At 48.3% G+C, this 26,443-nt stretch overlaps 1 protein-coding gene across 3 annotated transcripts in view; it reads right to left on the minus strand.

The window, feature by feature from the left end:
* Positions 1–1,731: 1,731 nt before the first annotated feature.
* PXN (paxillin) overlaps positions 1,732–26,443 on the minus strand; it is a 41,761-nt gene continuing 17,049 nt past the window's right edge. Inside the window, exons 2-12 of one of the 3 annotated variants that reach the window (XM_058037102.1) lie at positions 19,497–19,723; positions 18,910–19,025; positions 16,907–17,046; positions 16,329–16,530; positions 15,737–15,872; positions 7,926–8,006; positions 5,641–5,811; positions 5,123–5,296; positions 4,496–4,577; positions 3,993–4,141; positions 1,732–2,091 (exon numbers count right to left, since the gene is read on the minus strand). In XM_058037102.1, the coding sequence (XP_057893085.1) occupies positions 1,825–2,091; positions 3,993–4,141; positions 4,496–4,577; positions 5,123–5,296; positions 5,641–5,811; positions 7,926–8,006; positions 15,737–15,872; positions 16,329–16,530; positions 16,907–17,046; positions 18,910–19,025; positions 19,497–19,723 (1,745 nt within the window). In that variant the 3' untranslated portion in view covers positions 1,732–1,824. Of the gene's footprint in view, positions 2,092–3,992; positions 4,142–4,495; positions 4,578–5,122; positions 5,297–5,640; positions 5,812–7,925; positions 8,007–10,581; positions 11,648–15,736; positions 15,873–16,328; positions 16,531–16,906; positions 17,047–18,909; positions 19,026–19,496; positions 19,724–26,443 lie in introns of those variants that run through there. The other 2 variants (XM_058037103.1, XM_058037100.1) reach the window with 2 other exon arrangements.

The following is a 26,443-nucleotide window of genomic DNA, read 5'->3' on the forward strand; positions in this document are numbered from 1 at the left end:
GACTCTGTCTCCCAGTTTCTTCTCCTCAGTCACAGGACCTTTCTTCCACAGAAACAAAGGAGCCCCTTCCCCAATTAACCCTGTTCTGGTTTCAGGCAGCTGAAGAAGAGAAACCAAGGTAAAAGATCTGAACTCCTTCCCCCCTAGCATATTAAGACTCACTTTTAACATCCTGGAAACTGGGCTTTGGGAGAACGGCAGGTGATTCAAATACAGCAGTTTACAGATTACAATAAAAACCGAAATTATACTTTTAGGTGACCCAGAGGAGGAAAAAAAAAACCTCAAATCTATTCACAGTTCACCTGCCTGTGCTAGAGAAAAAAAATACAAGTCATGTTCCCTTGCCCATAGATTCCAGCCCCTCCCAACCCGCAACAAAAAGGAAATATTGAATGTTAGTTAGGCTTAATAAAGCATTGAGATTACAGATGCAGTAAACCAGCACAACTGGCACACTGCCTAGAACAGCACAGCTTGATATAAAAATTGCTTTCTTAAAATCACTTCAAAACCAATTTCTGTATAAGAGGATTAAAAGTAAATTAGATATGAATTCAAAATCAGTGTAGAAATCTACAGTTCTTATCAAAGACAGGATACAGTATTCACTTTGATAGTAAAACTCCAAGTGTCATGCACACCTGACCCCCCAGGACTCGTTATACCAGTAACAGTCAATATAAAAGGTTATTGCTGTAGCATCTCTCAGTAGAACATGTTTAACAAGAGCACAGAAAAGGGAAACACCAAGGGGCTGATAGGTCTCATTAGCAAACTGGAAGAAGAAAGGATATAAATTTAGGATTTTTTTTCCTGGCTTCTTAAACCCTTCCTTCTAGCCACTGCTGTGACAGATTGAGGCCCTGATGGATGGGAGAGTCCCAGGGCAGATAAACACTCGCACGTCACACTCGCTCATGACAGGGCTGGATGAAAAAGGCTGCTCTAACCTCTCTGCACCTGTGTTTAAAGAAGGGGTGATGCCTCTTCCTCTCCCAGGAGCAGCAGGTGAGGGCGGCAGATTCCCTGAGCTGGCCTGGGTGCCTATGGAGCTGCAGTCCCCACAGGAGAGCACAACAGTGCTGAGGGATGGTTGGGGCTTACCCCACCTCCTGCTCCAGTGTGCTGAGAGAAGGCATTGAGAAAGGGAGTAACAAACTAGGGAAAAAAAGAAAAAAACCCCACACAGTAACACCTTGATTCCTCTTAATTAAAACAAGAGTAAGTGGTATTATCTCCTTACAGTGTAATGGAACTGGAGAGACCCTTGCAGGGTCTTGGCTGCCTGTGCTGATGCTCTACCCTCAGCAAGTCACACACACCGTGTAACTCTGCCAGGAGAGCCAGGGTGGCACTGAGGTCACAGGGTGACCTCGCTGTGCTGTCACCCTGCACACGAGCAGGCAAAAGCCTGAGAATAAGGTGTCAAAGCAGAGGGCTGTGTTGTCTGCAAGTGTCACCATTTGCTCAGAGAGCTGACACAGGCTGAAATGTACTGGCAAAGCCTCCTGCTGCCAGGAGGGGGCTGGGAGAATCTCCCTGTTAGAGCCCTCGAGCTAAGCTCAGCTGTCAGTCACACACACAGACACACACACCACAGTGAGGGATCTCAGCCTCTCTCTTCTGAGACACAGCAAGGGCGTTTCCAGTTTAATGGTCCATCTCATCTCTGGATCCACTGCCTCTCCATAGCAGCACCTCCCACCCCCCACCCCCCTCCTCCCCTGGCCTGGTAAGGTTCCTAAATCACAGTAATGTTCAGAGAGACAGAACTGCCAAGGGGGTGGCAGAAAGATGCTTGAGCGCCCATCTATAGTGCCTCTAACAGAAGAGCTTGAGGAAGCAGTTCTGGCAGTAGGGCTTGTCGTTCTGCTCCTTGAAGGTTCCTTTGTTGAGCTGCTTGAGGCAGAAGGCACAGACAAAGTGTTCTGGGTGGAATTTCTTGCCCATAGCAGTGATGCAGCGTCCTGTGATGGGCTTCTGGCAGCCGGAGCAGAGCGAGCCGCGGCGCTCGTGGTAATGCACCTCGCAGTAGGGCTGCCCGTCGTGCTCGAAGAAGCTGCCGTTGACAAACGGGGTGAAACACTCCTGCAGCAGGACAAAGCAAAGGGACAGCTTGTGTGAGAAGCTGGGCTGGTGGGGAGGGGCAGCTCTGCAAGCACCCTCTGCTCTATGGCACAGCCCAGCCGTGCTGTGGGCAGGTGAACTGCTGCCTTTCAGCACTGCCCAGGCATCCAGAGCCAAACTCTGCCCATCAGAAAGAGCTTCCAAAAAAAGACTAAGAAATGGACAGATACAGACACAAGGGAATTAATCAGCTCCTTCACCCAGCTGGCTTCACTTCTACAAATAAAATACTTATGGATGAGTTACCATAAGTATCCAGCCAGGAAAAAAAACATTCATGCCCTGAGATGGGAAACACTGCAGCACCTTTCCCTGTTTTTTTTTTTCCCTCACTCCAGCTTCCCCACAAGGGCAAGCAGAAGAAAGGACCAAGAGACTTTCATGCAGCAGAATCCTGATGAGCATGGGACTGGTTCCAGCTGAGAAAATCAAGCACAATTCATCTTTATGAGTGACCTCTCCAGAATGGCTGGCATTAGGCAGGTACACTCTGCAAAAGATTGTCCAGCCTGAAATATTTCCAGTTACATGGGTCACTGCTGGGAGAAACTGTTTGTCCTATAGTGCTAATGATGTTGAATAGATATGGGGAAGAGGATACATCAGCTGTGTGCTAATAAATGTCCAGAGCTGCTCCCTCGCCTCAGCATCTGAGGACACTTCACTGCAGAACTTGCAACAGAAGCACCCACTATCCCCACCAGACTGGGGAGACTCCTCTCCTTGTAAAAGTGAGAAACTGAGGCAGCAGAGTAAGGGAGGGATTTACCAAATATCTCAGCAGCAAGACCCAGAGGAGGCAGTTCTGTGAACCCTGGTTTTGCTGTCCTGTTCCCCAGGGAGGGCTCTGAGTATCACACGCAGCTGCTCCCAGCGTGTGGGCAGGAGCCAGCAAACAGCGCGCAGAGCCACGGGCAGCTGAACGCCTGCAGTACCAGGAGAATGCAGCTTGCCTGCAGCAAGTCCAAGACTTTACCAATGCTGACAGTCACTTCAGTCAGCAGAGCAGCTGAAAAGTTTGCTTTGCTTTTGCAGAAACAGTAAGAGAATCACATCTTGTGGCCTGGAAGAAATCTGTTCTGGCCTCACTAATTCAGGGCGCAGCAGGGGGAAAGGAAAACAGAACTGCTTGATAAAGTCTCAATCTCTGCATGAGAAGGCTTCCCCCCGCCATCCCCAGTCAGGCACAGCTTCTGCCTCACTCTGCACACCACTGCAGGAGCCACAGACAGTCCCAACAGGTTGGTGACTGTCTGCTCTGAGCATCACAACAGGAATCAGCAGCTTGTGGCTCTGGCTGCTTGATCTGGTTTCTGCCTTCTCTCCCACTCTAGGAAACAGTGGCTGATTTGGCTCATCTCTTGGGGATGGTAAGAGTTAATATTTGCAATGCTCTCTGAAAGAGTGCCAAGCATTTAATCTGCAGTATTCCTGTTTATTATGCCTGCTGTATGGAGCTTGCCACTATTTCATTGACTTGCATGTTTGTCTGAACAAGGTCACTTTCATTAGTTTACATTTTCAGATGGAGCATGGGAGGAATATCCTCAAAATCTGATTGCTGAGGCAAGTGCTCAGAGAGAAGCTTAGCTTATAATTATTTAAAGGTCATAGAAATATCTCTATCTGTGAGCTGCTGCAGAACCCCATAGTTAAAGCTGGGAAGAGAAAGAGCAAAGCAACTCCAAAATTTAATACAAACAGAGAACAAGAAGATGTTTGGTTGCTGGCATGTTTTTATGTTGTGGGGCTGGCTGCCCTTCACTACCCCACAGACACCTTACCCTGATATGAGGCCAGATGCCTCAGGGTGGAAACAAGATGGGTCAGAGAGCAGCAGCAAAGGACCTTGGGTTCCTTACCCGACAGACAAAGCACTCGGGGTGCCACAGGGTGTTCAAGGCAGAGATGTAATTTTCCAGGATAGCCCGGGCACAGCCTCCACACTTGGGAGCAAACATATCAAAGTAGTCCTTGCGGCAATAGGCTTTGCCATCCTTCTCGTGAAACCCTGCCAGAAGAGAGGAGAGGCAAAGGGATCAGCTCCTCATCTTCACCTGTGGCCACACAACCTGTGCAGGGTAACCCATGGGTAGGATCATCCTTCCTGCTGCTAACACACAGAGCAGCCAGAGCTGTTTCTTGTTCTGTTCCCTTCCCATCCCAGCAGAGGCCTGTTCTTCCTCCCCAGGGAGAAGCCATTATTACTGGCACCATCCTTCCCCCATAAACAGCTCCCTTGGAACTCCAGTAGTTCCCCTGTGATGCCTCAGGCTGTACCCTGGAAGCAGCTCTGTCTCACCCTCTCCTCTGCAGTTCAGAGGGGAGACTGAGATTGCTTTTCCCTTGCATAAACCAGCAATACCTTCAGGTCCAAAGAAAGCTCCACACTGGGCACAGAAAAAGTGTTCAGGGTGCCATGTCCTGTCCAAAGCAGTCACCACTTTCTGTTGAGAAGAAAACACAAAGTGCAGGTCATGTAAATGAATTGGAGGTGAGTAAGGGGGGCTGGAGAGAGGAGACATGAATGTTGGTGCTGACAAGAGCAAGCATTAAAATAGACTGTACTTTAGAGAGCAGAGTCAATTTGCTCCTGCCTCTGGCTCATTCAGGCTTTCTCACTGCACACTTTTTTTTACCCTAAAAGGATCTTAGGCACTGCTTCCTCCCTCACACAGGGCCCCACCCAGTCTTAAGGACCAGCACTGGTGCCTGTTACCACAGGCTACCAACAACAAAAGTGAGGAATCATCACCAGCATGATGGAGCATTGTGGGGTTCTGAAGGAACTCCAGCAAAGGTAAAAGGGACCAACTCCACTCACTGGTGTAAGAATTTGACTGTGCCAAGTTGTTTCCCTTTCAAAGGAAGGCCAGAACAACTGCAGAAATCCCTGAACAAAAGCTTCCACCCAGGACACAGGGTGAAGTGGAATTTTAACCCCCAGGCCTGCAGCAGCTTGCCAGCACCGTGGCTCCCCCAAGGAACTCACATCGAGGATGGGCCCATTGCAGTAGTAGCAGCGAGGAGAGAAGAGGTTGTGATAATCCTTCTCGCAGTAGGGCTGCCCATCCCGCTCAAAGAAGTTCCGCGAGCCGATCTCCTCCTGGCAGTGGGTGCAGACGAAGTGCTCAGGGTGCCAGGTTTTCCCCATGGCTGTAACCACCTGTGGGGAAAACAGATTTTGGAGAACAATTCTATCTCTCCCTCCCCTAGACCACATGACAAGATACCAGCTGGAGGTCAGCAAGAATGACAAGTTCTACTACTCAAGTGAGCCCTGGACTGGGGTAGCATGAAAACTGAATTACCTATCATCTCAGGAGAGGGCAGTCCCTCAGGGGCAGGGTAGAGGTCACTGGAGGAGCTTACAGCGTACCTAGCCAGTGGATAAATAGAGTACTTCAGTTTCTCCAGCATCTCCAGTCTCTCCAGCCTCACGAAACAGCCCTCCCCGTTGCTCCCAGCTGCAGCCCAAGGTCCAGCAATGAGGCAGCACCTTCAACTCACCTGCCCAGCAATAGGCTTCTTGCAGGCTCCACAGACACCTTTGGCAACTGTAGCTACACCCAGTTTGTTCAGGTCAGACTGAAGACTTCCCAGCATGGTATCCAGCTGACTGCCAGGCTTGGAGGCTGTGGATGGAGGGGAGCTGCTCCCAGCTTTTCCCTGTGCCATGAACTGCAGGTGAGACAAAACAAATGCTGTAAGGTGAATGCTGCTATGGTGATCAGATAAATGCCTGCTGTTGCTGCCAGTGACTCCCCTGCAGAGACAGACAGGAGTCAGCCACGCTCTCTGAAGAAGCTGTGAGAGCCAGGATCAAGTACACACATGTATTCTGCCCATGCAGAGACAAGCAGAGAACTGAGATATGTAACAGCAGAGTTGTGAACTGAGAATTTGATTTTCTTTCACTGCACATACAACAACAGTCACCAGCACATCCCAGGCACTCAGTACAGTGCTCTCTAAGCCTCTGCCAAAAATTTCCCTTTAGCTCATCAGTTCCTGGCCAGCTGACAAAGCAGACGCCATCCAGAGGGCCCCTTCTCCTTGACCTCTCTCCATTCCTATGCTCTTGCTCCCAGTTGTCTCTCCTCTCTGATAGAGATGCTCTTCTCTCCTTCATCTCATCTCCCTTTCAGCTAGAACATTTTTTCCCTTTGCACCACCATCTGCACATGTGTCTGCCAAGTTTCTCTCTCACTCTCAGGTGGTTCTCACCCTGTGCCTGAGCTAAGCAAGTGGAAGCAGGAAGGAAGGAACTCTCTCCCAGCTGGCTGCTGTTTGCCTACAGAGAGGGCAGTGCTAGGTGTACTGGAGTTGGAAATGCACCAGTAGGGAAAAGGGGATTTGGATGCTTGTCTCAGAGGCCGTTTCTGAAACTCGCACCACCACAGCACACACGGCTTGGAAAGGCTTCCAGAGGAGGGGAGAAATGTTTTACTGAGGTTCATAACTTATAAACAAAGCTTTATGTTCTCCTTGGCCACCACAGCCTCCTTTACAGACAAACCCCAGCAAGGAAATAAGAGATTATTTTAGCTGACTTGGCACTGCCACAGCTACTGTCAGGTTTAGGGACACACAAAGTTGGGTTTAGAGCACATTTTGTTTTACTAAGAGAGTAAATTAAAACAGACAAAAATCTATGCCTATGAACAACCCACCAGCCTGCTGCCAGCATAGCCAAAGGAGCAGGGACATGCTGAAGTGTTGCAAGCCTTGGCAGACCCTGCCCTTCCAGCCACAGGAGGAGCTCTATTCCCTGTGCTGCAGCTGCTTGTCCTTGCAGTTGACCAGTTTATTCAGTGATAAATCCTGGTTTCTGCTCATTTGTATAAACATTCTCATGACATACATGAATTTATCTGCTCTTACACACACATCCACACACTCCCCAGCCTTGCCTCACGTGCAGTGACTCCCAGTGGATCCTAACACACAGCTTTTCCCCTCCTCTCTCAACTGACCTCTCCTAGTCCAGCAGCACAGAGCAGGCCCATCACACCCCAGCATCCTCAGCCTAAAACAAACCCTTCACCACACAACACAACCACATTTGCTACCAAAAACTGTTACAGTGACTGTCTGCAAAGCACACACACGCCTGCAAGGACACTCTCACAGGGAGAGACAACAGTGTTTGGAGACAAAGCCTGTCCAGAGCCCCAGGATAAAGCCCAGGCTCCCTGCATGGTGCAGCAGGAAGAAAAGGGCTGCACTGTGTGGAAAGAATCACAGCTTCTCTTGCTCCAGCCAGGGGTTATTGCCACGCAGGGCAGGCACAGATGCCACACACAAGTGATAAATACCATCCAGGGAGAAAGGAGATGAGATGAATTTAACACATAGCAACAGAGCACTTCGCCCTTGTAGCGACATGGAGGGAGCACACAGTCCTGCAGTCATGGCTGACCCCAGAGCAGGCACAAATACCTGTGCACACCTCCATTTCTAGCTGGCCTGGCCATCCAGCCCTCTTGAGAGCTCACAAATGAGCCCCCACCTGAAAGAGGCTTGTCTCCACCTCCTGTACATAATGCATGCTGTTTGTAGGGGACACTCAGCACATCATCCTCATGCAAACTGATCATGCAAAGGCCCTTCAAACTCCCACCCCTATGAGATCTGCCATCAGTCAAGTTCAGAAAGGAGCTCTATGAGTAGCACACCATGCAATACAGGACATTATCCACATTAACAGTGCTGGGAGCCCCAGGAGCAGATCCCAGCACACTCATCAACCAAAGAGCACACATCATGCTGAGGAAACAGAAAGGGGATCCTGCCTTGTCAGGGGCTGTGGGGCCCCAGGGTGCAGGAGCAGCCAACAGACTGGCACTGCGGACTAGGGGAGGAGCAGAGGTCACCTGCAAAGTACAACAGGTCAGGATGCAGAGATGTTTCCTGCTCACTGCTTTAGAGCTGCCTGCACACTAACACTGCACTGCACAAATGTGTTAAAGACTCCCCACCATTCTGGAGCTACAGCCCTTCCCTGGCAGGAGATGCAGAACCCAGGTCTGGACCATGCCATCTCCTCCCCCAAATCCATACAGTGGACACCTGCATAAAAGGGCAAACACAGGAAGGATTGCTGAGTTGCTCCTTCCAGCATGCATGCTCTGCCACCTTTTACTCCCCCTACTTCAGAGAGATTGTGGCAGGGAGAGCTCCAGGCTGTGTTTCAGAGTTACCTTCTTAATCTCAGAGGGAAATGAGAATCCCTGCTGCATGAAGTGACTGTCAGGACACACAGGACCCACATATCCCAGCAAGTTATTGCACAGACATGTACTGTGCATTACTACAGCTGGGATTAGATATTGTCCATGAGTCCTCCCTCCATCCAGAAGTTTATACCAGCCTTTACCTGAACACATTATCTATTGAGCTGTCAAATTACAAGCACTAGTTGGATTGGAAAATACTGCTAAAAACACAAATCAGAATAGAGAAGCCTGCCTGCATTTCTGGGAAGAAAGCTTCATCTTCAGTCTGACAGCCAACAGAGACAACTGCCTTGGTGCTAGGAGTCCAGGTCTGGGGAGAACAGGAATGTTTGGGATCTTCATTAGGAGGGGTGCCCACAACAGAAACCTCATGATAATCATTATCAGAAGCTTCCCACTGGAAGAGAGGCTGGGGAGCCAAGCTGAAGGAAGAGGAAGAGACTGGACTAGGAGCTGGGGTAGATGACACAGAGGAAGGCTGAGGTGGGAGTGAGAGAAGAGATGCAGGGCCAGAAGCAGGAGAAGGAGCAGCATTAGCAGGGACTATCTTTGCAGCTTCTTTGGAAGGCTGGAGATGGGAAGAGACAGGAACAGAGATTGTCCTCCTGGAGAGGAGCGGGGACTCTGGAGGAAAAACCACCTAGAAAGACAGGGAGGAAGAAGAAAGGTGAATAAATCCAAAGAGGAACCAACAAGCACTTCCTTTAACAGGAAGGCTGGCTGCTACCAGTGTGTTTATCTAAGGGGGAAAAGCAGCAAGAAGGAGAAGGGAGCTACAAAAGGTGCTGCTCTGTGTAGCTTAAGGAAGAGCACCATTTTACTCATCCCCAGAAACCCCTGCACAGGTACAGCACTGGACAAAACAAAGCATGCCTGTGTGTCAGGCTTCCCAGTGGGGTTTTAAAAATAATCCTCTCATGGACATTTGAGATGTGATAGCAGCAGACTGCATCAACAGATACCATAAGCAGCTCCCTCAGATCCCACTCCAGTTCTTAAACATCCAGAACTAGGACCCTGTGCTGCTTTCTCTCTCAGGCCAGACAAGGGTGAATAGTTACTTCTTCATTTTGTGTTGTTTAGGATGCTCAGAAACTCAATCTGCACCTCCACACAATGGGATCTGGACAGAGGGACATGCTGGAGTTTCCCAGCACATGTGACCCTGCTTTCTACCTTCTCTACTTGCTGTTCACCACTCTGCTCTTCCCCCCGGGGCCTGGCAGTGACAATGACCCCCTCTGTCAGCCAGGCATCCTGGCTTGGCCATTCTTCCTGCTCCTGGTTATCGATGCCCAGCCTGTCCTGAAGCTCCTCAATCAAGCGATCCTGGGACTCAGTCTTGTGGAATATGGCAGGACCTAGTTTGCGCCTTGGAGAGAGGTCCCGAGACATTGGATGCACATTCGCAGTCTCTTTTGTCCTCTTGATTAAAGATTTTATCTAAATGACAAAGGCAATAGTATCAGCAGAGAAGAGCAAAGTCAGAGCAAGCCCCAAGATGCAATAGCACAAACTCAAATACATTAGTGACAATTGTGAGCAGGAAGAGTGATGGCATTTATTCCACAATGCCAAAATTCCTCTTGGCACAGCCCAGAACAGTGACTCAGTGCAAGGAAAAACCCTGTAAGGACAATCACAGCAGCCAAAAATAACTGTCTAGAAAAGGAAGGGAAAGATTAACCAGTGGGAAGCCAAGATAGGAGGTGCAGCATGAGCACTCCACTGAGCATTACAGAAACCTCAGCATCACAAGGGCACAGAGCTGTGCTTCTGTGTCTGCCCTTGACAGGCACAAGGCTCTTGGTCAGAGATGTCTGGTGCACAAAGTGTACTTCCAGAATGGAAAAGAACATTGACAGCTTCAGTAATGAGACCTGAAACAGTAAACAGAGCAGAGGAGCTGCAATCCCAATCAGTAGCATGAAACAGCCCTTTCAGCTTTTTGGAGGTCTCTGTGGACTGAGCCTTACCCCAGTTAGGGAATGAAAGTCCACTTCACAAGGAAGTCCCTACAAACTGCCATGTTCTGTGCTGCTGAATCACATGCAGGAGAGACCACAAGATGAAGCTGGGGGTTGTGAAGCCCTGTGAGATGCAGCTGCCAGTGACAGTGCTCAGAGCTCGTGCTGTTAGTGGGGTGAGCTGGGGCACACTCACTGCATGCACACACTGTGAGTGTGCTGGCAGAACAGTCCTGGCTAGGACTCGCCCTACTCCTACATTCACTCAGTGCCTGCCTGGCCTGATGCAGAAATCCTCTCAATGGGTGGTTTGGAGACACATGGCAGATCCCATCCAGCCTTCCCAAAGGTTTCAGGAGATTCCGGAGTGACTGCAGAGCTTCTGAATTGCTCCTTTTCCTGGTCTCCTCTGGCCTTGTTCGTGTTAGCAGCACCTGCCTTCCTAGTTCTGTCTCTGCCCTGCCTCTTCTTGCCCACATCAGGACTGTGGTATACCTTGGTTTCATGTGGCACTTCAGCTTTTAGCTCCTGTCCTTGCTTCACTACAAAGCCCAACTGGTTTTTAGTGTCTGGGAAGACATCCCACCGATCCAGGGCAACAACAGAAGGTTCATTAACAGAATCCAAAACACTGTCATTCTTTGCAAGCACCTCTGGCACATGTGCAGGCAGCTCCAGGGGCCACAGCTCATCTAAAGCTGTTTCCACACTTCTGCCCTGGGACGAAAGAGCTGAGTTTTCCCTGAGTGCTGCTCCCTGCTGATGCAGCTCCTTGGCTATCTTCCCCTTCTTTGAAATGGGTACACTTGAGATTTTGGGGTCAGTTCTCTGCTCCTTCTTCTCAGTCTCTTTTGCCGCATCATAACCTAAGCCCCGTGCCTCCACAGTAGCAGACCTACAGAGAAGCTCCACATTGGAAGCTGGCACAGCCTGGAAAGTATTTCTGGAAGAGTCAGGCTTTCTGTTCAGCTGAACTAAGCTGGCAGAGGCCACTTGCTCCCCACGAGTAGCATAACCAGAGGAGCTCCGTGGTGGGGGCACAGGGACAGCTTGTGCTAAATGGGGCACAGGTGGAGGGGCAGCAGGGTGCCCTGCCACAGGCAGAACTGCAGTGTCACTGCCCTCCTCAATGCAGGTGTCTGCTGGGGGGACAGATGCTGGCACTGTTGAGTCCCCACTGTGACTTGCAGAAGGGTGTTTGGAATGGGACAGCACGGCTAAACTGTGAGGAGTGTTGCTGGAGTCTGCATTAGCTGAACTGGGAACCGGTTCAAGGGAAGATTCAGAAATCAGAGACATAGTGGAACTAGTCTGCAAAAGAAGAGATAGAAGGAATAAGGAGAGAAAAAGATAATGACAGAGATAAGGAGAAGGAAGAAAGGCACAAAATTAAGCATTATAAGAATCATGACTCACAAACCAAAAACCCATGCTGACCCAAATCCTTACTTCCAAGATTAAGGAAGAAAAACGAAACACCCAAAAGCAGAACCAGTATGACATTGTACTGATCTTCACGAGTTCTACAGCTACTGGGATCCTTTTCCTGGGCCCTCCTCCTCAGTGATAGCTCAGTGTTCACCTGCAGCTGTGATGGGGACGTGGCATGGCCACTGCCACTGCTGGCAAGTGCAGCTCCAAATCCAGGAGTGTCTTGACTGTGAATAAAGGTCACGTAAACTAGCTCACAGTCAGACATGTAAATTTTGTATTCCAAAGCTGCAAAAAATTCAATCAATTAATAGAACAAAGCATGACATTTTCTTCTTGATACACTTAATAAAATGCTCCAGTTGGCTGAGTACATGGCAATGAAAACAAAGCTTCAGGGCATTCACAGCAAAGAGCAGATGACATGGGCTTTGTTCTATTCACATCACTAATCTCACCTTGGAAGCGACACACACTGAATCTATACAAGCCTGTCAGTCATTCCATGCCCTTGTGAGCATTGCTTAGGTGGCAGATTAGCCTCTTCCCCTTAGGCCAAAGACTCCACATTGACATTGTAATAAAATCAGTATTAATTTTGATACAAAAACATTCTAAGAAGAACAATTAATACAGAGGTTTTGGTTTTCCTTGACTTACAGGATCTTATGAAAACAAAATATCATGGGTCTTTCTTTCCCCACTTCCAGTGGTTCCTGACTAAACTCTAGGAGACAAAGTAATAGTACTCCTTTTCCTTAGAAAGGGAGACTCATAACAGCAACTTGGACAACCTGAGACCAAGACTGTGCCTACTCAGTTTTAAAAATGTACCCACAAAGGATTTCCAAATCCAAGAGCTATCAAGACCTGCTCTAACTCTTCATCATATTTTCCAGAGAAGCCTAAAGAAGTCACATGCTTGTGCTCTGAGGTGGAAGGGCACATAACTTCCTAAGCCCCAGGTATGCTACCTCAGTCTCCACTTACCTTTCTGAGATACTTATAATGAAATAAACTATAGAATTAACCAGAACATGCACAAAACCTGTCAGTAAATGGAAGAATAATAACTTTCAGCTGATCTGAGCTCCTGCCATGCTGAGGGGCCAGGAGCTGGCACACACACACGCTTGCAAAGTCACACCAGTAGTGCTACAAGGAGACTGTTCTCAGAAAGGAAAGAGCAATAAGAGACCAAATTTCATTACAGATTCTCTTCCCTTCGAGTAGCACAGCCAGGCTACTGTGACCACAGTCACAGCTGAGAGGAAAATGACTAGCCAGTATATTAAACTGAGGGAATATCCCAATATGCCCTCTCCCTGAATTCTGCCTAAGCTGGGTGCACCTGTAAAAGTAACCTGGTTTGATGCTGTACTTCACATTTGGCTTCCAGACTTCCTAAAATGCAGTCAGTCACTTTCAAGGCAAGAGTGGCACTGTGCTCAAACAGTATTTTCAACATACTGAAACCATACTAATTCCAAAGTAAGAGCAATGGGTGAGCACTCTACAGTAACAGAACAGTTAACTGCAAGTATCCAGCTATGCAGTGAGCAGGCATCACATTACACAGAAATGGCAGAGGGTAAAAAAACAAGTGCATTAAGTAATCTCAGTGCCTGATGACTGATTAACCAGATAACCAAAATCAAATGGATTCTGCAAGCAAAAAGAGGAGCAACAAACCAGGGTGAGCAAAATATAATAAAAGGGTAATGAATCATCACCTTTTACTCAGGGGTACAAGGCAAATCAGGCACCAGTGCCCTCCACTCCTCCCATCCTCATCTATTGCAACTTCTATCAATTCCAGCTAATTACACATCATATTTGGGTTTTTTGTCCTATATCCTGCAGTCACACACAGGTCTGATGCTCCAACAGCAGTCTTTCATATTCCACCTTCACAAGGACTCCCCTTGTCTCCCTTACATTCTGACACTGGTACAGACTAGAATACATTTTTACAGCCAAGTTAACATCCCCAGCTGGCACAAACAGAAGAGGTATAACCAAACAAAAAGGACTGAAGGGAAAATGAAGTAACCTGGACAACGGGAGAAAAGGAAAGTAACTTAAAAACAGTCAATGACATCATCAGCAAAAGGAAATGATCACAGAGGCCATGTTTCTTGTGCTCCAGGAAGAATGTTTAGGCACAGATGAGCTCAATGCTTCACAAAAATATCAATGCTGTGCTTAATAAAGCCCAAATCTTAACATTTCAATTTGGTCTCTGAGGTCAACTGAAAACTAAGCCAGGAAGGCAGGTGGTGGTAGCCACAGCAGCTCATTTCTGTCACACAGGTTTTAGTGGAGATTCTAATGCTTCTCCAGAGTGCAAAGCACTGAACACCCACACTTTAAAATGTCCACTCCCTGTTCTCACCAATGAAACCTGTGCTGGGCAAGGTCATTCTGAGCTGCCAAGAGCTCACCTGGGAGCAAAGGCTGGGCCACACCCTGAGCTGGTTTCTGATAAAAGCAGCAGGGGCACAAGGCCACAGGGCTCAGCTCCCACAGCACACAGAAGGAGCAGGGCACAGAATGGCCTGGACTCTCTCCAGCTTCACAACACTGCAGAGCTCCAACCAGGCTGAACAGAGCTTGTGGCTACCCTGCACTACACCCTAGGATGTCAGAAGGAGTAAAAAGGCAACACTAAGGTGCTCATATTTGTGACTAAACACAACTACAGTAAGTCTAGAGAAAACACTGAGGAACTCACAGGTGCTCACTGATTTAGGTGCATGTGCCAGGAATGGTAGACTGAATCCTATTCCAGCAAGGACAAGGCAAGTGAAGCTTCTCAGAACACGTGTGCTCAGTGCAAGGTTCTGAACTCACACACCTGTCACAGCTCTGGGTGTTGTATTGATCTCCATGGGACTCACCAAGCACAGAAAGAACAGCAAACAGAAAAAGCTGTCACTACATGTTCTATACCTCTCCTCACAAAACACTGCTCAGCTCTGGCTGCCCCACCTAATGTCATCTAGGAGGTGATGGAGTTCAACACACACAAGAAATTTCAAGCATCCAGCAAAATCTTCCATACAGGAATAAAGAGAGTTAGGAACTGATTTAGGATTAGAAAGCAGACAGGTATGTAAAAAAGGCAAACCTAACAAAGAAATATTTGCTTTCTCCATCTCTCTCAGAAGAAATCCAAGCCAACAGTTCAGTAAAACTATAAGCAAATCAGCTGAAAGTAGAAAGTGAGAAAGTATTTTTCATTTTGCCATGAGTATGGGTAAATGAAATCTCATGAGAACAACCTCCATAGTTCATCATCTAGCGCAGGAGTGGTAACACACCCACATGAATAAAGAAAACGTTATTCAAGCACATATGCTGACACTGAATAGTACTTACTATCCTTTGCCCCCACAAGAAACTGAAACTTTAATCCCATGTTGAGGTGAATAAGAGATTTTGGTTTAAGATAAAACCTTTGAAATCTCCTTCTGTCTGAGGTAAACGCTTCAGTGCTCACACCAAATGCCTGGAATATCCATTTTCCTCAGGGAAAGCACATCAGGGTAAAACACACTCCAGAGAGGAGTCATCCCACAGAACAGAAGGGCCTGGTCTCTGTCAGAAAGCAGAGTGGTGTCCCATGCCTCTCTCCTTTTCATTTAGTTGTAGCACAGCAAAATAATTCACTCTACCGAGCAGTAACAAAGCTCATTATCTTTGGCAAACAGACAAACTGCAGAACTGAAGGAAAAACAGATCCCAGAACTGCCTTCCCCTGCCAGTGATGAGAATTTATAGCAGTCAAGGACACCTACAGCCCCACTCAGAAAGCACAAATACACCACAGGAAGTTTATCAGAGCAAATGTGAGAGGGAAAGGAGGCATTCTGGAGACCAACCGAGGTCAGCAAATGTGGTTAACAGGCAAGAGAGACTGGGCTGGGTAGAGACAAGATGAAGCACTAATCTGCCATGACAGGGTACCTTGAAGTCAGAGAGAGATGCCATCAGCTCATCCAGTTCTCGTGTAGCTGAAGAAGCAGAAATTCGGGTCTGCTGCTGACTGGCCGTGACACGCTGGGGGCTGCTCACCTCACCCTGGCTCACAGTGATTGCAGGCCTGGCCAAGGGGAAAATTAAAATAAAATTTTAAGAAGAGTGTGTTTAAACATTGGAGGGCACTCCTAGACTGAAGTCCCACTGTTCCCCCAAGTAAGCAGAGCATGAGGAGTTTCATCAGCACAGCCCAACCTGGCCCAGCATCCCCAGCACGTGCAGACCCTGCCTCACGTGTGCACACACATCCCATCCACTAACAAACAGATGATTCCTGAACATTCATTTTGTATTTGTGGTCAGCTGTAAATCTGAGCTTGAACAGTCTACACTCTAATGGATGACTTATGCAATTTTCCATCCAGAAGGAGATTACAAAGCACCAGTACCCGCCTGACTTCTGACCCTTTAGACAAAGCCCATCACTGTCCTGCAGCAGCTGCCCCTACACTACAGTCACCATTCCCCCAGGAGCCCATCCCACCCCACCCAAGCCTGCAACCACCCCAACATTACTCACACTGGACTTGGCACGGAGCTCTCCAGCTCATCCAGCAGGCTCTCCACGCTGGGACGCACATCTTCAATCCCACGGGCACCATTTCGCTTTGGCTTCTCCTTTGTCGGGGGTGCAGCCTTCCCTCCCCCTGAGCTGCTGTTCTCTGGGACAACATAGTGAGGGCCAGCCACGCTGGGCAGTGATGGGCTTCTGCCAGCCTCATCTGAAGAAACGGGAGCAGAAAAGAGCCATTCAGAGCCCCATTCCACACACACACATCTGCTAATCACAGGCAAGTACAAAACATTGTCCGGGAATCTTGTGGAATTTCCATCTTCGAGGATATTAAAAACTTAACAGTGCAAGGGCCTGAGCAACCTAAACTAACTCAGAAACTTTAGTCAGAGGCAGTTTTAAAGTTGGCCTTGCTTTGAGCAGGGTGCTGCAGCTCAGACCTCAGGAGATGCCACCCTCACTAAATAAATCTTTGATTAAAGGCTGGAGGGGTCCCCCTCACTAAGGATGTTGGAAAGAAAAAGCAAGGTACTATTCTGAGAATCAAATTATCCACTCATGCCAAATGTCTTCCTATTCCTTACCTGCTGTGAAGCCACTGGCAGGGGTATGTTGAACAGCATTCAGTTCCAGAAGGAGCCTGTCCAGTTCTGAGAGGTTGCTGCCCAGAGAGGAGCTGGTCATTGTAGGAGACGGTTCTGCAGACTTCTGCTTGTTTGGGAAACTGAAGATAAAAGGGAAATGTGAAACTTCAAGATACAGCAGAAGGATGGAGGGAAACTCGTCGGGTTCCCAAAGTTTACACATGTGCTGTGGTCTTTTCAGGCTGATGCTTTTAGCTCTGGGGGTAAAGAAGACACATGCTTTGTGACATGACTAAACACAGCCACTGCTATTCTTGTAAATTAGAAAAATAGCATTGATGGACAGGGCCTCTGATTTCAGGACTATGTGCTGCCCAGCCCTGTAGGAAAGAGTTAACTGTCTGTAGATCCAAAATGCACAGAACAGCAGCAGAACCATTAGCTCATGTACGGGAAAATGGCTTGTTTCTGCTGACACCACACCAAGCAGCAACAGCCTCCTCCCTGAGCGAGGGAATGCAGGGCTAGCACAGACTGGAGACAGAGGCAAAGCCCAAGCCTCAGGTTAGCAGCAGAAACTGAAAAGCAGTAGGATATGTCATAGCCTCTTGCAACTCTCAAAGTCTCCCCAGCCTTTAATTTGGGGAAATCAAATCAATTCATAAAAAAGTAACTTGGTATTATTTGCTACTGTGTTAAACACTCATGCATGTATAAGGCACTATCTGTAATTACTACTAGTCTTATATGGGTAATATCATTTACCAGACAGAATTGCAAACTGTTCCAAAGCAGAACTTCACATAAATGCAGTGATTTGTATAGTGGTTACACTATAGTAACAGTCGTTCCATTGTCAGTGGCAGGAACATTTTTTTCTCCTGGTTTTACAAATGAACTTTACAAATAACTTTTAATGCTCTAGAGGTTCTTATTTTATCAAAAAGATATTTTCCAAATCCAAAATGGGAACTTCTGCCTTGTGCACAGGACCACATTATGCTCAAAAAGTTAGTACCTAGCAGGTTAAGGACTCTGACACCTGTAACACCACTGACAATTATGAATTCCATAAGGAAGTTATCCTTCTCTTCAGGTTGAAAAACAAGATCCACAACTGCAACCTGAGGAGAACATACTTCACGTCGAAACAACACACCAGTTACAACTAACACCAGAACCAAGCCATGGCAGACCCTTGTTCAAGAGGACTTAGGGCTCTAATTACCTTCATTTAATACTAATTGCATGCAGTCATCTGAAAAAATTGCAATTACCATCTCCATTGGACCACCTCTGGCTAGGCTGCCCAGAGAGGAGCTGAGCTCTCACCAGAATTAGTTCTGGTTGGAAGCAACTTCCTGCTCAGCAGAAAGAGCTGGCATGGTTAGATTATGACTCCAAAGAAACACCAATCTCCAAAGTGTAAAAAGGTGCCTAGGATGAATTTCTGACAGCACTCATCCCTATATCAGCAGAAAGGTCTGTCTTGCTGTGCAGGCTACTCCTCCAACCTCTCAGAGTGAGAGCAGCTGCCTTTGCAAATGTGAACTTGCTATCTGTCAATCACCTACTGAGAGGGAACTTTTAAGAAGCTTGAATTTACCTGAAAACTCAAGTCCCTGCACAACACCCCAGAGCACAAGTACTGAGTTCCCAGGGAAAAATAACCCCAAGGCCATCCACCTCCTGAAGAACTTTTGTGCTCTTTAGCAGGGGGGTGGATTTGTCACTTGTGTCTGGATCATACCCTTCACAACACAATCCAGATCCTGCTGTGTCTGATGGATCCTTAACCTCCTGCAGCTGAGCAAGCCCAAGGGCCAGGTCAGAGTTTGAAGTGAGTATGAAAGTTACAGTGGTGTGTTACCAAAGAGGCAATCAAAACTGCCACAAAGCAATGTAACACACAGAGAGCAGTTTTGTTTCCACTTATAGAAAGCAGCTTGACCCTCAGCAAGCTCAAGTTGTGAGTCAGGCTTATCTCAAAAGGGACAGGATACCTGTAGACGTGTTCCTCTTCACTGGCACGGGGAGTAGGAGAGTTGAGCCCGTCTCTAGGAACGGAGGCACTGGAGCTTTTGGCACTAGAGCTGTATATAGGAGACTGGGACTGAGGCTGTGGAAACAAGATTTGCATTGAAAACAGAGAATACAAAACAAATATATACACTACTGCATTACAAACCCATGCATTGACAAGGCAGAACAAAATAAATTATCTGCTCTTTAGTCAAGCCAGTCTCTATCAGATGGGCTACACCAGGAACAGTTTTCCCCTTACTTCAGACCTGCCTATGAGTCACAGATTTGTGCTGGAAACCCGCAGTCTGCCTTCCACAGGCTCAAGACAGATGAGTAACACTAATCTCATCACACCACCATTTTGTCAGCACAATGACGATGGCTTTCAAATTCTTTTCTGCCATTTGCTCCAACCAGTTAATTCTAATAAAAACTCCCAGCTCCCCCCCATTTCCCTGCTCCACAGCCAAATCCATCCTCACTTCTCCCTATTTCCTCCTCCTTACTTTGCTGAGACCCTGCACTCACAAAACAAGCACCCTGCCACCCACACAGCCCCACTCACCTGCTGGTGGCCGTATCTGGGTGTGCTGGGCTGCCACTGCTCTGAGGGGTCGATCACGGTGCCATTCAGGGCGTCGCTGGAAGGCGGTGGGGGCACCGGGGGTGGCACAGCAATCTCCTGGTACGTGTGGTTTCCAGTTGGGTAGGAGTAAGGAGTTTCCTCCGTGAGAAACACTGGGCGTTTGGAGATATGAGAGGTGGTTGATTCCAGGTCTGCCAGTAAGGCGTCTGCAGGAAAGCAAAACAACCCAACAAAATGGTAAAAACCTGGACTAGAGCTTTCTCTCTTTCTTCTCATTTAATGTATCTGTGTCAGAAGTTTTTTGGGAGGACTTTTCATCTTGGGTAATCTACCAAATGCCTTTAAAAACACTACTGCTGCTCAGGAATGAATGAGTTAATCTAACTTGTACTACAAAGAAAACACCAACATGTAGCAAAGCAGCCAGAAAAGCTGTGTCAGTCTCAGATTTTTGCCTTAACTGGAAAAACACACAACAACTGGAACCTGTAGTCTCACTGTACCCTGCAGAAGTGCAACCTAGGCAAGCCTGTCCAGAGATTTACTCCAACAGGATATTGACACAGACTAATTACAGGCCCCACATCATCACAGAGTCATTTACTGTGGCCGCAGGCACTGCTTTCTGCAGGAAACAAGATCTCAGGAGGTGTTTTCTCCAGAGCCAAAGGTAGGGAAGAAGCATGAAATGCTCAGAGCGGTCCATCAGAGCAGCAGGAGGATGTATTTCAGTTCTCCTGACAAAAATCCCCCTCAGTACATCATACAAACAGTTAACAAGTTTCCAGAGGCTGCCAGGTAAACGCCATTTCTTCTGGAAACAATTCTTAACTAGATGGGTGGAGACTGCTCACAAATTCCTCAAGAGAAGGAAAACCTTCACCAGCTACAAACACAGTCACTCATGCCAGGCAGAAGACCCACATCACACAGTTAGCACTTCTCAAAAATCTCACAGTCCCATCAGATATTAGGCATAAAATGGCATTCCCAGCCTTCTGGATTTCTCCCTGCAAATGTATCCTCTGCCCATTCCCAACCCTGCACTCCTCTGGGGTGACTCAAAGGCAAATCCTGACCTGCTGGACCTTCCAGCCCGTGTGCCCACCCTGCAGAGCCCATTGCAGTTCCTGCAGGGGAAACTCCAGTGAGCGCCTGCAGGTCTGTGCTGCACTCACTTTCCAAAGAAAGCCTCGCTGGCCACGGGCCCAGCTTTCCACTGGGGCAGCAGCACCAGTGCACACCTCAGCAAGGCTGCTAGAGAGCAGTCAGCTACTGGAGACATCAGCACTCCCCATGCTCACAGGACACATCCGGCAGGTCCCTCTGGAGATGTGGAATTCAGCCAGAAAACAGGAACACACTTCAGGAGAATTGGGAGGGGACACTGTGACCCCCCTGGATCTCCCTTCCCCCTGCACAGACCCAGCTGTCCCCAGAGAGACTCAGCAGAGCCCCTCTGCACACAGCAGGTACCTGACACTCAGGTTTGGGCACAGGGGCTCAGCCTGAGGGTGGCCACCCTGCAGTGTCCCCACCAGGTCACAAGGAGCTGGTGGCACCAGAATAGCAACCGAGCAACTGCTCACACTAATGGCTGCCCACAGCTCCCCAGGCAGCACCTGCCAGCCCCGAGCCACTTCCTGAGCACAGCACTCCACAGCAGCCAATGCACCTAGCAAGCCTGCAGGAAAATGTATTGGAAGAGGACAGTATTATTGAATTACAACATGAGGAAGGTGCTGCTTTTATATTCACTCTTTGCAAAAAACCAAAGCATCACAAAAGAAAAAATAAGCAGTCCTGCACTCAGAGAGTCGAATACAGCCATTAGCAAATTAAATGCTGTGTTAAATTATTTCTATACACCAAAGACGCTCCAAACCATTAAAGTCACAGGATCTATCTTCCTAAAGGGACCAAAATATCCCAGAAGCAGATTCTCTGAAGGGAGACAAGTATTCCACAGCTGGGGAAAAATGAACTGAATCTTCTTTTCAAGCAAAGGAACGGCTGGTGGGCTGCAGAGTGAAAGGCACATACCTGCAGGGAACTGCCGATCAACCGCAATTCCTACAGTCGGGCAGGTCCTGCGACTGGAGGTTTCACGCACACCACCTCCCAGAGAAGTGCTTGCCTAGAAGGAGTGGTTTTTGCTTCTCCCCTCCAATGACAAAGGCAATTCAAACTCCACCAGGAAGTGAAAATCCCGTGAGGGTGTTGGGCTCCTCCGGCCCTGCAGAGGGGACGCGAACCATTTTTCCACCCTCCACCAGCCCTCAGTGCAGGAGCAGCAGCTGTAACCATCTCACCACAGGCACTGCCCTGCTCGGCTCCTCTCTGTGCTGCTGATCATGGGACAGACACCCACTGCCTTTTGCTGATGGCACACACACAGTGAGCTCGGCTACACGCACTGATTTACTTTTACAGGTCTGCGGAAGAAGGGAGGTCTGGAAATGCCAGGAGCACTGAGCCCCACGGCTGTGAAGGAGTTAAGGTTAATGATTAACCGCCCCCATGCCCTCCCTCTTCCTGACTTGAGCAAACAAGGCAAAGCCGAGGAACGGAAAGCGGAGGGAGGAGAAAAGGCCGGAGAGGAATTACTCGGTTACTCAAACTAAACTCCAACTTTACAACTGATATCGAAGCAGCTGCACGAAGGCACCACCCCAAGCGGGCGGGACAGCAAAGGCGCTCACACACCGGTTTCCCGATGTGAAGGATTTCTCTCAGTGCTTGCTCGCCCCCAAATCTGCAGTCCCCTGTCCTCCCTTCCCTGTGCCCCCGCTCCTCCAGGCTCACAGCCATGACAGAGGGAAGATCTTCCCCATTCACGTTCCTCCCCGTCGCTATTCCCGGATCCAATCTCATCAACAACCACAGCTCTCTGAAACTCTGCTGAAATGCGAAATTGCGCCCGTTCAAAGGGCCCGGCAGCAGCAGCAGAACGTCCCCGGCCAGGGCAGGGTGAGAGGGGCGGCGGCACCGTGCCACCCCAAAGCCATCACCCTGCCAGGGGGAAGCGATTCCCCAATGCACAGGCACGGGCTGCAGGTCCGTCCCCTGGAGGTCAGCCCAAGGAGTTCCAGAGCGTGACTTGAGGCTATTATTCAAAACCCAACCAAAAATTAACCAAAGGGATTAACATTTTGTTTTCCGTTAAGCACTTCATCCCAAGAGGTCCCAAAGCACTGTGCATTCATATAGGATTTGTACAACTAGCAGAAGACAATATGAGATAAGAGATGAGGGGAAAGATTGGAGATTTATTAACAGAAAAAGATGCATCACTCTCTCTTTTGCAAAAGGGACCAGCACCTGTAACCTGATGAACTGTGACAGGGATGCTGTGCCTTGTGCTGCACCTCTCGTCACAGCACTGAGTTCACAACAGTGACTGCTCCTTAAATGGAATATTAAATGCTTAAATAGAAATATTACAGTCTCGATCGATTCAGTGGGTAATGAAGTGTTCCTGCCCAAGGTGACCCCTGAGGGACCGTGCTGCGGGACGTGTGAATCAGCCCGTCGGAAGCAGCAGACTGTGCCACCGCAAGGCAGTGACTCGGGCCCGTGCCCACCATCCATCAGAGGGCACCACCAACACCTCACAGGGACAGCGACGAAACGCAGGGCAGTGCCCGGCCTGGCAGCGCCTCCAGCTCACCTGTTCAGCCCCCAAGAGCCGGGAGCCTGTCCCTGTTTCAGGCTCACAGGAACGCCCGGCGGTGCCACGTGTGCTGCACCTCCCCACGGAGAGGCGAATTTCACCGCAGCCACCGCCCCGAGCTCCGGAAAGAGCCACACACCCTGACCCACCACAGCCTCACCGCTGCCCCAAATACTCTCTGGAACCCACAGACACGGCTCTAGGAGGCACAGCCTCCCGAGGATGAAGATTATACACGTAGTCATCTCAAGAGAATAGATTTAACCATTTTGTAGCAGTAAAGTAAACCAGAGTTATAACGGACCTTCAAACCAGGATCACCCCTCTCTCCACTCTCACTACAACAAGCCACTAACACAACCCACAGACAAAATGTCAGCTCAGAGACGTGCACGGAGCAGAATCACCCCAGTTTCCAAAGACTCGGTAGGGGTCAGCTATCTATGGGCTGTGCATATAGAAATCTGTATTTTCCACTCCATTCACAGAGCGCTTCTCAGGAGGGTGCAAAAGGGAAACTTGCTATAACACCACCAACCTGGACACTCCTGCTTGTCATGGCTACTCTGGAGCAGTTACACAGCCAAGAAAACCCTAAATCCCTGTGCACCTCAGCATAAGCACAGCTGGTCCTCCACAGGCTCAGATAACCTGGCCAGCCACCTGGCAAAGCTGTGTGAAAACATGAAACAGAAGGACAGAGACTCAATCCCCTCCACTGGACAACCCAAAAATTACATACTCAATTGAAATCAATTGAAATCACATTTAGTCTTGAGGGCTGCTCAAACCACATCCTCCCCATATGGGAGGACATTGCTGTTTGAACTCAGGTGGGTTTTCTACAAAGATTTTCCTGTGGAGGAGGGACAGTTAAAGAATGATGCCACATTAGACACCTTTACCACTAAAAAGCACTCCAAGACACCTGGAGGTGCAGGGACAATAGTTTGCTCCTCTCTCCCTTTCCTCACTTTTGCCAAAGATCATTATTAACTAAAAGGTCCTTGGTATTCTGGTCTACAAATGCTCCACACCATTCTGCACATTAATTAGGTATGTACAAGCAGCCCTTTAATACCAACTGCTTTGCTTCAAGGTAATTCCCAGCAAAAGCAAAGCTCTGCTGGTCATTTCAACAGCTCAGGACAAGAACTCTCACACTGATGTCCAGTGCATTGAACCACTCACAAAACATCCCTTCTACCAGCAAAGCAGCAAGGCAGAAGAGCAGGACAAATCCTCAGGCTGAGCCCCATTTACCAGTTCAAGCTGCACTGAAAATTCCCAGCTGTACAGTGCACATTCCTGTGCTATCTCCCAGAGGAGCTCCAGGGCAGGCTCCCTCGGCACGGCTGCGTGTCAGCACTCGCTGCCTGCACATGCAGCATCCTCTGAGCAGCCAGGGGCACATTCTTCAGCTTCCCACAGCCCAGCTCTGCCTGACACAGCAGCAGCACCAGCCCAGGGAGCACAGCGCTGCTCTGCAGTCTGCAACAGCAAGAGGTACCCTTTGTACTGATGCACACACCAACACCCCTTTCCAGGAATTTGAGCTGGACTCAGCCCCTTTAAAGTGACTAAAAAGAAAAATAGATATTTATATATTTAGATGTGTCTTCCCATGCATATCAAAGCATACTTTGTTCACTTCCCCTTTCCTGTGCATTTCAGAAATGCTCTTGGATTAAGGTGACACTGAAGCAGAACACATCATGGATTAATTCTGAAAAAACCTACATGACAAGGCATCGACAAATTCACATTTGCCAACTGACATCAAGCAGCTTTTCAATGCTAATTCTTCCTCAAGCAGTAAATAATTTTCCACTATTCATAAGCGGTTTAGAATTTATCCTTTCCTTTTTTTTTTTTAAGTGAGGCAATTTAGAGAAATCTAAATTTGCTTTCCTCCGGAGAAAGGATTTCCATATGCAGTTCATCTCTCTCCACAACTGAGGATTATTAAGCCATGCTGACACAGCAAATCACAGCATTATCAAGACAGTGAGTAGATCAAAAGGATGGTGGTCAATTTTCTTCCCCATCTCATCTACTGCTGGGGAGGAAATGGAAGCATAACTGGAGCAAGATACTTCAAATGCCTCAGATATCAGCCTTTCATTTTCAACAGCTGAATGCCACATCTGCACATGTATCAAACCACAGACTGCCTGTAGCTCTGCCTCTTGCAGGAGACATCTGGAAAGTGAGTAGCACTGGAGACAGGATTCCTCACCCAGCCAGCACACAGCAAATGCATTCAGCCACAGAGTCCCATCTCCCCAGCATCTCTGGTGCCACATGTCCCTGACAGCCCAGACACAGCACACTGGGGAATCAGGATGAGATGTCAGAGCACAAACTACAGAATTTCCTCTGCTGCAGCTGCACAGAACAGGTACCTGCACCTCCCTATTTCCTCCTGCCTCTATTTACCCAAATAAGTAGAAGTGCTGCAAGTTTTCCTGGTTTAGGCAGCAGAGGATTCCTAGAGGATTGGCAAATAGAAATAAAAATGAAGATAGCCCTAAGGGCAGCTCTCAATGAGATGGACTTTACATGGTAATCATATCTCTCTTGGCATCAGACAAACTGCAGACCTCTCACTGGCAGAATCACACACCATTCTCCAGCCCTTTTTTCTTAATACCTGCAAGATGCTGAATTCAAATCCTTGATTTTGCTGTCCCCTGAGAGAGTGAGGGGAAAGGAATTGCATTTCCAGAACTGCAGTTTGAGCTTGCAGCCTCATCTGAGACACCTCTTTGCAAAACCCCTGAATGCAAACCTTAAAAACCTCATTAGGTTCAAATAAGTCTCCCCAGCACCTCCAGGAGTAAATGCAGCTCCAGCTCACATAGAGGGAGACAGCTCAAGGCAGTAACCCAATCCCTGGCATGACAGTTTTACCTTATGAGTAACTGCAGAGGAATGGAGAGCCTGGGTATATTTATCCTATTAAACAGCCTTTCAAAAGAAATATCTGCAGTGCTCTACAAGACCTGCAGCAAGAACACTTGCTGGAGCCTTGCTAGGGCTTCTCACTGCCCTGGAGTTCGACTGCAGAAGGTGTGGGGAGCCCCAAACACTGATGGCAGGAATTGCCATTTTGATTTTTCTCAGCAAAATGGAAGAGCCTTATCAGAAATAGGAAAATCAAGAACAGGTAAAGGCATTGACTTCCAGGTAAAAGACACTTATTAACAGGTTTAAATCAATGTTTTTAAATGTAAAAAGATCAGAGACTACA

This window comes from Melospiza georgiana, chromosome 18 (assembly GCF_028018845.1).
Source record: "Melospiza georgiana isolate bMelGeo1 chromosome 18, bMelGeo1.pri, whole genome shotgun sequence".
Classification (NCBI taxonomy): Eukaryota; Metazoa; Chordata; class Aves; order Passeriformes; family Passerellidae; genus Melospiza; species Melospiza georgiana.